This window comes from Pyrus communis, chromosome 11 (assembly GCF_041283825.1).
Source record: "Pyrus communis isolate YQ-2024b chromosome 11, ASM4128382v1, whole genome shotgun sequence".
Taxonomy (NCBI): domain Eukaryota; kingdom Viridiplantae; phylum Streptophyta; class Magnoliopsida; order Rosales; family Rosaceae; genus Pyrus; species Pyrus communis.
In genome coordinates, this window is record NC_142575.1 from 3,294,459 (window position 1) to 3,305,650 (window position 11,192).

The following is an 11,192-nucleotide window of genomic DNA, read 5'->3' on the forward strand; positions in this document are numbered from 1 at the left end:
CAGAGAGTTTATAAAGAATCCAATTTTTTTCGAGAGTCTCCTTAACATTTCTCGTGTGGAGATGTAGGTTAAATCAACTAACTAAATGTTTAAAACACAATAGCCATTCTTTTATATCCGTGTTTAAATATCTCTTTTCACAAATTAAAGTAATTTAAGAAAAAGATGTTTTAATTCTCTTGTACTCGAATTTGAATTTTATATTTGTAAATTACAAAAGTTTATTGTTGTTTTACAACAAAAAAAAAATTAAAAATAACGTGTTAAGCCAAAAATAAAAACAGTGGTACTTTTGAGTGGAAAAGGATCCCTAGGATCCCTAGGATATGGAGGAGATCCTTTTTTCTTTTGAGCTAGGCTTTGTCTCTCTAAGTAGGCTCATAGATCATTTTTAAAAGATAAATGTTAATGTTAATTTGATGGCTGACAATGTTTCATTTTTTCCAAACGATATGTTATTTTTGTTACAAATGATATTTGAAAGACCTATTTTAAAAAGATATCAATTAAAATAAATTTTCAAGATCTGATTGAAGCATTAATGAGACTCACATAATAAATAATTAAAAATTATTAGACATTACATTTTACTCATATCAGTTAAGCTTGTTTTTACCTTCAAATATAATTACATGATATTTCACTTAAGATTTGGGATGATGGTCTTGAAATGGGCACACAGCTCACACACACAAAGGGCAGTGCAGCGCTCTCAATCTCCCCTTTCTTTTTTTCCCTCTAATTTACTCATTCCTTAATCTTCTTTCCCCTTCCCTTCTCCTTTCTCCCCTTCCACTTTTTCAATTCAAACACTAAATTTTCCTTTTATCAATCTCAAAAACCAAGCTTTGAACTTTCCCTTTTGCTCAATTGTCTGGTAAGAAAATTGGAAGCACTTTTTCCTGCTTAAAATCCCACCAAATTCTCAAAAGTCTCGGACTTTTGTGCTTTTTTTGCACCCACATTTCTGCTGAGTGAGTGGTTATCTCAGAAGAAACCTGTAATGCCTGGATTGGATCTGAAGCTTTTTACTTCAAGGAAGGAGCTTTACCCTATGCTATTCAGCTCGGGCAGCTCCTCAGCTCTCACTGCACTCTCTGCTGCAAACTGCGGGTAAAAAAAAAAGTGCTTATAGATCTGAACTTGCTATGCCTGCCATTGTGAAAAGTGCTTTTCTTGTGTTATCTCCTTGCATGAATGCCTTACTGCTAGTTTTTCCACTTAACTTCTGCTCAACCCATCGATGATTTTCTCAGTTTCATTCATTTTACTATATTTAAAATGTTGAATTTAGTCAATGTGGTTGCTTTGGACTAAACCCACTTTTCTTGTGACTGTTGGATTAGGTTTTAATTTGGTCAAATTACTTAATGTAAATGCTTTGTATTATTGTCTACCTAATCTTCATTTTTTTCGTTTTCCTGCTGAACCAGGAGACTGTAAGCCCTGCAGAGGTTGCATTCTGGTTTTTCTCTTGTCACTTTCGTAGACTTTGGTCTTAACAGCTCCCCATGAAGTCCTGTCCTTTTTTAGTTATTCACGTCCTTTTTGGCATTGCCATTCTTCTTCCCCTGGTTTTCTCTGACCTGACTTCCGATAGGCAAGCACTTATTGACTTCGCTGACGCTGTTCCCCATCGTCGAAAGCTTAGTTGGAACCCTGCTACCCCTGTCTGCACATCTTGGGTTGGCATCACTTGCACTCCAAATGGCGCCCGGGTTATTTCCCTCCGACTTCCTGGAGTTGGACTGTTGGGCTCTGTCCCACCAAACACCCTTGGTAGGCTAGATGCCCTCCGGATTCTTAGCCTTCGGTCTAATCTCCTCCGCGGTGTCCTTCCTTCTGATATTACCACCCTTCCTGCACTCCAGCACTTATACCTGCAACGTAACAACTTCTCTGGTGACATTCCTACCTCCTTTTCACCTCAACTCAATGTATTGGATTTATCATTTAATTCCTTCACAGGCAACATTCCACAAACAATGCTTAATTTGACACAACTCACAGGATTGAGCCTCCAGAACAACACCCTTTCCGGACCTATACCTGATCTCGACCTACCTAAGCTCAAGCGTCTAAATTTAAGTTACAACCGTCTTAATGGCTCTATACCATCATCCCTTCAAAGGTTCCCCAATTCATCTTTTGTGGGAAATTCACTTTTATGTGGAAGGCCTCTTAAGCCTTGCTCGCTCGTCCTTCCGCCGCCACCTCCTACTTCCAATCGACCACCACCAGTAGCTCCTCATAAAAAAAGCTCCAAGAAAAAGTTCAGGTTGGGATACATCATTGCTATTGCAGCTGGAGGGTCTGTTCTGCTGTTGCTGTTAGGCCTAATTATAGTTCTCTACTGTTTAAAGAAGGACAACGGAGGAACTAGTGTATTGAAGGGGAAGTCTTCTACCGGCGGAAGGAGTGAGAAGCCCAAAGAGGAGTTTGGGAGTGGGGTGCAAGAACCCGAGAAGAACAAACTAGTTTTCTTTGAAGGTTGTTCTTACAATTTTGATCTGGATGATTTGTTGAGGGCTTCAGCTGAAGTGTTAGGAAAGGGAAGTTATGGTACTGCGTACAAGGCGGTCTTAGAGGAGGCAACAACAGTGGTAGTTAAAAGGTTGAAGGAAGTGGTCGTTGGGAAGAGGGATTTTGAACAGCAAATGGAGATTGTGGGAAGAGTTGGACAGCACGCAAATGTTGTTCCACTCCGTGCTTATTATTACTCAAAGGACGAGAAGCTTCTAGTTTATGATTATATCTCAAATGGGAGCTTATCTGCGCTTTTACATGGTATGCATGTCACTACTCCATTTCTTTCTTTTATATCTCTTTCATAAAAATAAACACACCATTTGTAAGTGAGAACTTGTGTGCATATCTAAAAGAAAATGCAGGTAATTACCGTGAAGAGTATATAGTTTCTGTAGAATACTTGTAGAGAAACATCATTTTTAAATTAAGGAGTTTTCATCAACGTAGTCGAGCAGGATATTCGATAATGATTGTGTTATGTTGGGATTTCAGAGTTCTAATTACGTGCTTTGCAACTCGGATGCATTTCATCTGCATGCATCCCACGAGATTGTGAATTTTGGTTTGACCTCCGTATGCCTAATGGTTTTCTAGTCCTCATTGGAGGAGGCATTGTGATACCCCATTCTTCAACCAGTGTTACTGACACTGAAAGTCACCTATTACTTTTCCTAATTATTTCTGTTTCCTTTTGCTTGATGGTAAAACATGCTCATCTGTTATGCGTAATAAAAGATCAGGTTAGCGTTCTACTTTCTATCCCCATAACCAATACGAAAGATACTACAAATTTCCGAGTTCAGCAACTTGCTGAAGTGTGCAAAGCAGCTTGCTACCTTCAAATTTTCTTCTCTGTATTGGCAATCACTTTTAGTTCTTCTTTCGAAAGTCTGTAATGGATCTATTCAGGACAGGCTATTTAGATCACCTTTTTAGAAAATTCAGCTGTATGTTGAAGTCACTGTCCTGTGCACCACACTCAATTTTTATTGAATCTTATGGCAGGAAACCGAGGAGGCGGAAGAACTGCATTAGACTGGGACTCGAGGGTAAAGATTTCCCTTGGCACCGCGAGGGGAATTGCTCATATCCATTCTGTGGGTGGTCCAAAATTCACTCATGGAAATATCAAGTCCACAAATGTCCTTCTCAGCCAAGACCTCAATGGGTGCATCTCTGATGTTGGCCTGACTCCTCTCATGAATGTTTCTGCCACTGCTCGGAGTGCAGGCTATCGCGCTCCAGAGGTGATTGAAACCCGCAGGCACTCTCATAAATCAGATGTGTACAGCTTTGGTGTCGTCCTCCTTGAGATGCTGACTGGAAAAGCTCCCCTCCAGTCACCGGGGCGTGATGATATGGTTGATCTTCCTCGGTGGGTCCAGTCCGTGGTCAGGGAGGAGTGGACCGCAGAGGTGTTTGACGTTGAACTGATGAGGTACCAAAACATTGAAGAAGAAATGGTCCAAATGTTGCAAATTGCAATGGCGTGCGTGGCCAAGGTTCCGGATATGCGACCGAGCATGGAAGAAGTTGTTAGAATGATTGAAGAAATCCGGCAATCAGACTCAGAGAACCGGCCATCTTCCGAAGAGAATAAATCAAAGCACTCAACTGTGCAGACTCCTTGACCGCTCAAACTTGTTTTATTAGGATCTGAGAAATTCAAGATAGAACTGTACATTTTTTGTACATGCCTCTTAAGGTTTTCCCAAGCATTATTCAATTACATGCACGGCTTTGTAGAGTGGCAATTTATGATCAGTCCAATTGTGAGATTTTTCTAAGTAGTTTAGGTGGGGTATTTTCTTTTCTTGATTTGTTGTAATATTGAATTTTAACATAATGAATTAATCGACGATCTTTGATAATTCAATAGTTTTGTCTGATTTTTGTTTTAAGGAAATGATTTCCGCACATTCATGTTTATTTCTGACATTTGGATTGAATAAATCAAATAGAGAATCAAGTGACAAAAATAAGCATTGGCGTGCGGAAATCGTTTCCATTATTATTTTCTATTCCTATAATCACATTTTGATCACTATAAAATTGACGTTGAAAGTACACATCATCACATTATGAGACAGCGAATGTGGTTAGAAATGTTGGTCACTTGGTCTAAAGCTACTCTTACGGAGATGCACGTTATAGGCCCTTGAAAATAGGGGGGTATATATATGTATTTAGGGGTTACATTTCCGTTGTAGGTCAGTTTCTCTCCAAGTCTGGCGATTCCAATTTCCTTTGCATGCCAACTCCGATTTTCCGTATATAGATTGTGGTCCTCAGTTTCCAGCCAAGAAATGTACTATGTTTCTCTAAACACATGAAGGATCGTTCAAAAACTCATCACCTTTATCGTCGATTGCTATCCTCCGTGATCTGGCGAGGAGGTGCTAGCTAGAGTTCCAACAATGGCAGACGGTTCATCCTTGCCACCACCTCCTGGCCGCAACCAATCAAAGGCCAGCAGTGTGCGGCATGTTGCCTTCTCTGAAACTGCCTCAGCTCCCAGCAAGGTCCGCGAACAGCCCTATCCGGTTCCTGACCTTGACCATGAGCGTCCCAAGCGTATTCGTCCAGGCTGCTACGCTTGCTGCGCATGGTGCTGCCTGGTCTTCTTCGCCATTGTGATTCTCGCTCTCATTATTGGTTTCATTTGCGTGGCCATCTTCCATTCGTATCTCCCAACAATCTACATCCGAAGATTCAACGCCACCAGCCTCAACTTTACTAAAAACCACAATAACATCGTCTTGAAGGGAAAGGTAGATTTTCTTGTGGAGTTCTTTAACAAGAACGACAAAACTGAGCTCAAGTATGGCGCCTTCAAGATCAAAGTTACGTCTGCGCACATCCCGCTAGGTATCACCCAGTTTTCTCAGTTTACTCAGGGCCACAAGAACACCAAGTCCTTGAATGGAACTGTTAGGGTTAATAAATCCAAGATTGACAAAGACGACGCAGACCAACTCAAGATCGACATGAAAAATAGGGACATGACACTGAATTTAGCCATGACCGGAAGCGTTAGCTTCCCCATTGGAGGAATTCCGTTTAACGACATTCCCATCATTTCAAACTGCGATGCCAAGCAAAGGGAAATCGATTTCGGAAACAAGGCTAAATGTGATTATAAGATTATCCCCATATAACAAAATCCTCGATGATCTCCATCCGCGTTCTCTATGTTACGGATAGTAGTTTAGATCCCGCGTTTTTCCTCAACTCTCTGACATGATCGTGGGATTACTTTAGACGAGACCAGAGAGACTCAAAGTGGTGCAGGAAAAACGGCTACCAATAGTGATGAGGGAAGAATGGTTTGAGCCATCATATATCATACGTCGATTGGATATGTAAGGTTTGATTGTTTTGTTATGTATTAGCCTATCAGGTCTAATCTTAAAAGCTTTTCCTTCTTTTTGTGGTGCTGGATCTTTCATTAGTGTTGAGAAACTTGTTTAGAACCATTAAACATGTTTAAGGTTTTAAATACTAGTCTTATATGGTGATCAAATGTATTACATTTTGTGTAAGGGGGTGCAATCTGCAGATGAATGTCTGTATTTTGCTTTTGTTTTGATTTCTTTCCTCATCACCTTATGAGTTATGGCCTAAATACGCAGAAGAATTATATGTTGACTAATCGATAAAAGCCGTTTGAAACACAATCACACACGATATTGTCGTTCCGTTCCGTTCAATCTGCAAACCCGTCTCAGCAAACACACAAATCGATACCCAACGCAATTATAAGCCTACTTGAATCTTACAAAATCCCAATTATTTGTAATTAAATCCGAATTCCCAATTACATAGCAATCAAAATAAATTGCATCGAACAAGGTAAAGTGAAAGACACGAGAACAAAGAGAGGAACCACAAAGCCAAAAACCCAATTGAATAAAGCAAAGAGTTCGGAGAAGCCTACACATAAAGTGACAAATTCAATTGAAACAAGCAATCTTGGGTTCACTTGAACATGCCTACGCTTCAATATTTTAGGCAATAATGTGAAAAATTCGAAAGGTTGTGCCTGATCTGAAACAAAATAAAATGTGAGGGGATGTATTTTGCAATGAGTACATTTTTGCTCATCACTTTCAAATGGTGATAATGCTCGTCAACCTGCTTATGATTATTGGATGAAGTTTAAATTTTAATATTTGTTTTCATTTATTATAAAAATCTTAAAATTTAAACTCATAAAACAGTAATAATGCGGTGATGAGCATCAACATCAATCGGTGAAGAAAAATATCTTCTTTTGTAATTAGCTTTAAGTGGAGGGTATGAAGGATGTTGCAAATGAAGGATGTTGTAACACGGAGGAGGACATGGATCCCCTCCCACGCCAAGTTGGAATATAAAGATAGAAAATTCTAGAAAGGTCTTTTTTCTTTCTTATCTTTTTCTATATATGTGATACAAAAATACATTTCCCCAATTTTTTACCTTCTCATTTTCTTTCAAACTCGGATTCTGTCAAATCCCAATCGCGCAATCTCCTGGTATTCTTCCCCATCTCATCCAATTCTCAACTACTCTGAGATTTTTGTTTTTGCTTTTAATTTATATGAAATAAAGGTATCCGCTTTTGTCTGTGATTTTGTGGGAAATTAGGGTTTGTTTGGGCTCGCGATCTGGTTTTGATTAGGTTTTTTTTTTTTTTTTTGGGTTTTTCAGGTTGTGTTTTGTGTGATTGTGTGTGTTTGTAGGTGTTGTCATGGCATCTAAACGTATCTTGAAGGAGCTCAAGGATTTGCAGAAGGACCCCCCTACCTCATGCAGTGCTGGTATTTGCTCCTTTTCCTTGAACAAATCCCTTGTCTTTTTGTTAAATTTGGATCCCATATATAAAATTGTCTTAGAATTGTAGATGGTTGTCCCAATTGCAGCGAATTAGCGGGGTTTTTTTCCGATGATTTCAACTGTTTCCAGCTCCCATTTTTATCAAAATATTGGCCCCCCTTTTCATCAATTGGACAGAACAGAAAAAAAACTGAAATTTTAACCCTTTGCTTTATCGATTGGGAAATAAAGATGTAGCAAATTTGTGCATGGTCCATTTGGGAGCGAAACCATCCTCCTTTAATGGTTTAGCTGATGTAAAATAGTGATGGTAGGATATTCTCGCATTGTGGCTGGTTTTGTATAGGTCTAGTATGCTGGCTCATGCGTCTTATGTTTCTCGGGTGTATTCATATTTTGATCACTTTACTGAACTTGGCATACATTCTTCTTGTGGGTTTCTCTTTCATGGATTATAGGTCCTGTGGCCGAGGACATGTTCCATTGGCAGGCGACAATTATGGGACCTGGTGATAGCCCATACACGGGTGGTGTTTTTCTAGTTTCAATTCATTTCCCTCCAGATTATCCATTCAAGCCTCCAAAGGTACAAATAGAAAAACCGGGTCCTCGTGTTTCTATATGTTGTTGTGGTCATGTTCCTCCGTACAGTATCATTATTGAAATATGAGCTTTTGTGAGTCGTATAATGGGTGATATGGATACCTGCACATAGTCTTTAGTTATCTACTCATACATGCAGGTGATCCATTAAAATGTTCTCTGCAGTTTATGTGAGGGATTTTCATGTGTATCATATGTCGAATTGTATTTTAACCATACGTTGCAGGTGCATTTATTGGACACGGTTCATTTTTAAGTAGTTGTTATTCATGATGTACCAGGCCACATTATAATTATATTTAAGCTTTTTTCTTCTCCCGTATTTTGTTTTGGAGGGGGTTGGGAGAGATGTGTGTGTGCGAGAGAGAGATTGCATTTTGAAGTAGGGTTGGTTACTGATATTGCATTTCGATTTTATGTCTGTTTGTGGGACTGTTATATAATACCAAGTTAGAAACTGTCTACAAACTGATTACTCCTTTAGGGGCTTTAGGTTCGTCTGCCATCAACATTCAGTTAGCCAAAATATCCTGTATATCAGCTGTGGCCTTTTGTTTTGAATCTTTGTTTAAAGTAATTCTTCTTTTTATTTGATTTTAATGTTAAAATGTTATTTTTATTCACAATTGATATTCCGGATATTCAGGGATATGTGTTTCCGAAGTCAATAAAGTGGCAAGGTGTTTCTCTGTTCCCTCAGTTTTTCATGAATCATGTTTATCTGAGAATACTTTTAAAATTGTACAACAAAAGCTTATTATTGTAAAATCATCTTATCTATAGCAGGTGTTCATTTTATGTTTTTGGCTTCTTAGTTATCTCTGGTAGAATTTTAGAGGCGAACTCAAGTTGCGTGCGTAGTCTAATGCTTTTGGTCTACCTGTGTTTGTTTCAGAATTCGTCTCTTGATAGTCTAGAATGTAGAGTCTAACTCAAGTTCCATTTCAGGTTGCATTTAGGACCAAGGTATTCCACCCAAACATTAATAGCAATGGAAGCATATGTCTTGATATTCTCAAAGAACAATGGAGCCCGGCACTAACCATTTCCAAGGTTTGTGTAATTATTTTCTTCTTGTCGGAGTTCGTCTTGTGTGTGGGACTACAAGAGCTGTGGCTTATGTCCCCTTATCAGATTAAAAGGAGATGTCCTGTGGCTGCATCCTAATGATCCTACATCTCATTCCAAGCCCTGTTGCATCATGTGACTTGCAACTGGTGCTGTGAGACGTACTCATCATTCGTGATCCTACTTTTCACTCCATGTCCTGTTGTATCACTCGAGATGGAATGAGTGATACAGCTCAAGCATGTGGCTGTGCCTAAAAAGGATGAGATGTAATCATTTTACAGAGCAAGTAACATGGTATGCTCAACATAGGATGAGATGTCGTCATTTTTTGGGATGGATTTAAAGTTGATTCCTTTTAATGTGATAAAGGCACTAAATCCAGTTCCGTAACTTCTTTTGATATGGGTTGTAATGTCTATCAAATGAACTTGTGTTTCAGGTGCTGCTGTCCATATGCTCTTTGCTGACGGACCCCAACCCCGACGACCCGCTTGTCCCCGAAATTGCACACATGTACAAGACGGACAGGGCAAAATATGAAGCCACTGCTCGCAGTTGGACTCAGAAGTACGCGATGGGGTAAAACCAAAGGTTCCGGCATTTGTTAAAGGCTTGCAAATGCTTGAACTCCATCTCCTTTTAAGTGAACATTGGAAATATTGAAAAGTTATCTATTTGTGAGACTTAAAGTTGATCAAGGAACAAGTTCGCATTTGTGAATATTCATTTGAAGGCATTCGAGATGGAAGGACAAAACAAGTGTAATGTATCGTTGCTATGATATTTAAGTGAATGGTTTGTTTGTTGAAGAAATAATGCTTTTTAAGTGCACGATTGCTTTAGAGTGCCTAGTTAAACACCATCCAAATGAAAGCCATTTTTGTGTTCAGGTCAAAGAACCCGTTCGGAAGTGATCCTTGGAGGGACCAAATCACTTCTTGGAAGAAGCACATGAGAGGCGCTTCTCCGTAGAACTACCGCCCCTCGTGCTTTCAGAAGAGTGGCACTTATGTCCGTCTTAGAATCACTTCCAAACATGAAACGATGTGTTGCACTGAATCCATTTGTATGTGTTACTAGACGTGGGTTAGGCCAAGTGGCCATAAAATATCCTGCTTTCTTGCTCCCAAGTTCGAGTCCCTTTCCCGAGTTTAGAGCAACTAGAACTATTCCTTTCGTGCGTATATTGTGATGCTTCTTAAGCTCTTTTATGATGAAGGGAACATCGTATATATCTGCGATATAGAATATTGTCTTCATATTTCTTTTGTTTTGTTTTTTATGATCGGAAAAATCTGTCCAACTTACATGGGGTCGCGATCATTGGTAGCTATAAAGCGCAGAACTTGTGAATTGGATGCGAACGAGTCACAGCGATGGGCACTTGTGGTTGTGGTGGTGCAAGGTTTGGCACCGAATGATGTGCTCCGTTTGCATTTTTATGTCTAGAAGCCACGTGGCATCATGGGTTCTTCTCTTTCCAAGTTCCAATATCAATCTTCTAGATTTACTTTTATTAGGTGAAAAGTTTTCTAGATTAACTTTAATACATCCGATGCTAAGTGAGAGATTTAAAACACGATATCTTAGGTGCATGAAAAAAGTTACAGGTCGGTTGGAGTAAAGAGGTAGCCGAAGCACACACCCCTTTCTTTCACCACCCCCACCCCATCCTTAGCTCCCGTAATTCGCCCATTGCCATTTCTCGACCCTTTCTGAAGAATTGTCAAAAATTTTGCTCCCATGATAGTTAAACTTAAGGGCGAGTAAGGGCAATAACCTTCGTTTGACGTTACGTGTATCCATCCCTTAATATGTGAGTCATAGATTCTCGATACCTAGGTAACATGGACAGTCCTAAATTCTTAAACTAATAATACAAGGAGGAGTTAGGTCATGCATGATTTAAAAAAAACGTCATCGAAAACTGCCGGAAATTAACCCGATTTTAGTTCCCCATTAAATTTAAGTGTGCACTTTGAGGGGCCAAATTAAGATATCTTTGATTAACTTATCGCTTGGCTGACAAGCAACGAACCTCCATCACCAGTCTCTTTGTCCCAACCTTAATAATGCATGATTGCTCACTTTTCTCACGTGCTGGCTGATGGATTCGGGGTCTATCGTTGCCTTTGCTTCCTCCCGAAGCATAAACCAACCCTATCAACTTT

The 11,192-nt window shown here is 39.5% G+C and overlaps 3 protein-coding genes across 10 annotated transcripts; all 3 read left to right on the plus strand.

The window, feature by feature from the left end:
- Positions 1 to 648: 648 nt before the first annotated feature.
- On the plus strand, positions 649 to 4,405 carry LOC137741720 (putative inactive receptor kinase At5g58300). 3 transcript variants are annotated; one of them, XM_088680604.1, is made up of 4 exons: positions 672 to 1,113; positions 1,434 to 1,902; positions 2,011 to 2,787; positions 3,535 to 4,405. In XM_088680604.1, the coding sequence occupies exons 2-4, from the start codon at positions 1,512 to 1,514 to the stop codon at positions 4,158 to 4,160; spliced, it is 1,794 nt and encodes a 597-aa protein (XP_088536730.1). In that variant the 5' UTR covers positions 672 to 1,113; positions 1,434 to 1,511; the 3' UTR covers positions 4,161 to 4,405. The 3 variants fall into 3 exon arrangements, with proteins under 3 accessions (XP_068337529.2, XP_088536729.1, XP_088536730.1); XM_068481428.2 differs by having other exon boundaries at positions 649 to 1,113; positions 1,434 to 2,787; XM_088680603.1 differs by having other exon boundaries at positions 654 to 1,113; positions 1,437 to 2,787.
- Positions 4,406 to 4,749: 344 nt separating this feature from the next.
- On the plus strand, positions 4,750 to 6,118 carry LOC137743206 (Late embryogenesis abundant (LEA) hydroxyproline-rich glycoprotein family). The gene has a single exon (XM_068483090.2). It carries the CDS (start codon positions 4,947 to 4,949, stop codon positions 5,685 to 5,687), a length of 741 nt encoding a protein of 246 aa, XP_068339191.2. The 5' UTR covers positions 4,750 to 4,946; the 3' UTR covers positions 5,688 to 6,118.
- Positions 6,119 to 6,839: 721 nt separating this feature from the next.
- On the plus strand, positions 6,840 to 9,837 carry LOC137741721 (ubiquitin-conjugating enzyme E2 28). Of its 6 annotated transcripts, none has more exons than XM_068481433.2 (5): positions 6,840 to 7,046; positions 7,254 to 7,331; positions 7,806 to 7,933; positions 8,899 to 9,003; positions 9,461 to 9,837. In XM_068481433.2, exons 2-5 carry the CDS (start codon positions 7,262 to 7,264, stop codon positions 9,602 to 9,604), a joined length of 447 nt encoding a protein of 148 aa, XP_068337534.1. In that variant the 5' UTR covers positions 6,840 to 7,046; positions 7,254 to 7,261; the 3' UTR covers positions 9,605 to 9,837. The 6 variants fall into 6 exon arrangements, with proteins under 6 accessions (XP_068337534.1, XP_068337533.1, XP_068337535.1 ...); XM_068481432.2 differs by having other exon boundaries at positions 6,851 to 6,925; positions 7,222 to 7,331; XM_068481434.2 differs by having other exon boundaries at positions 6,851 to 6,925.
- The last annotated feature ends 1,355 nt before the right edge of the window (positions 9,838 to 11,192 follow it).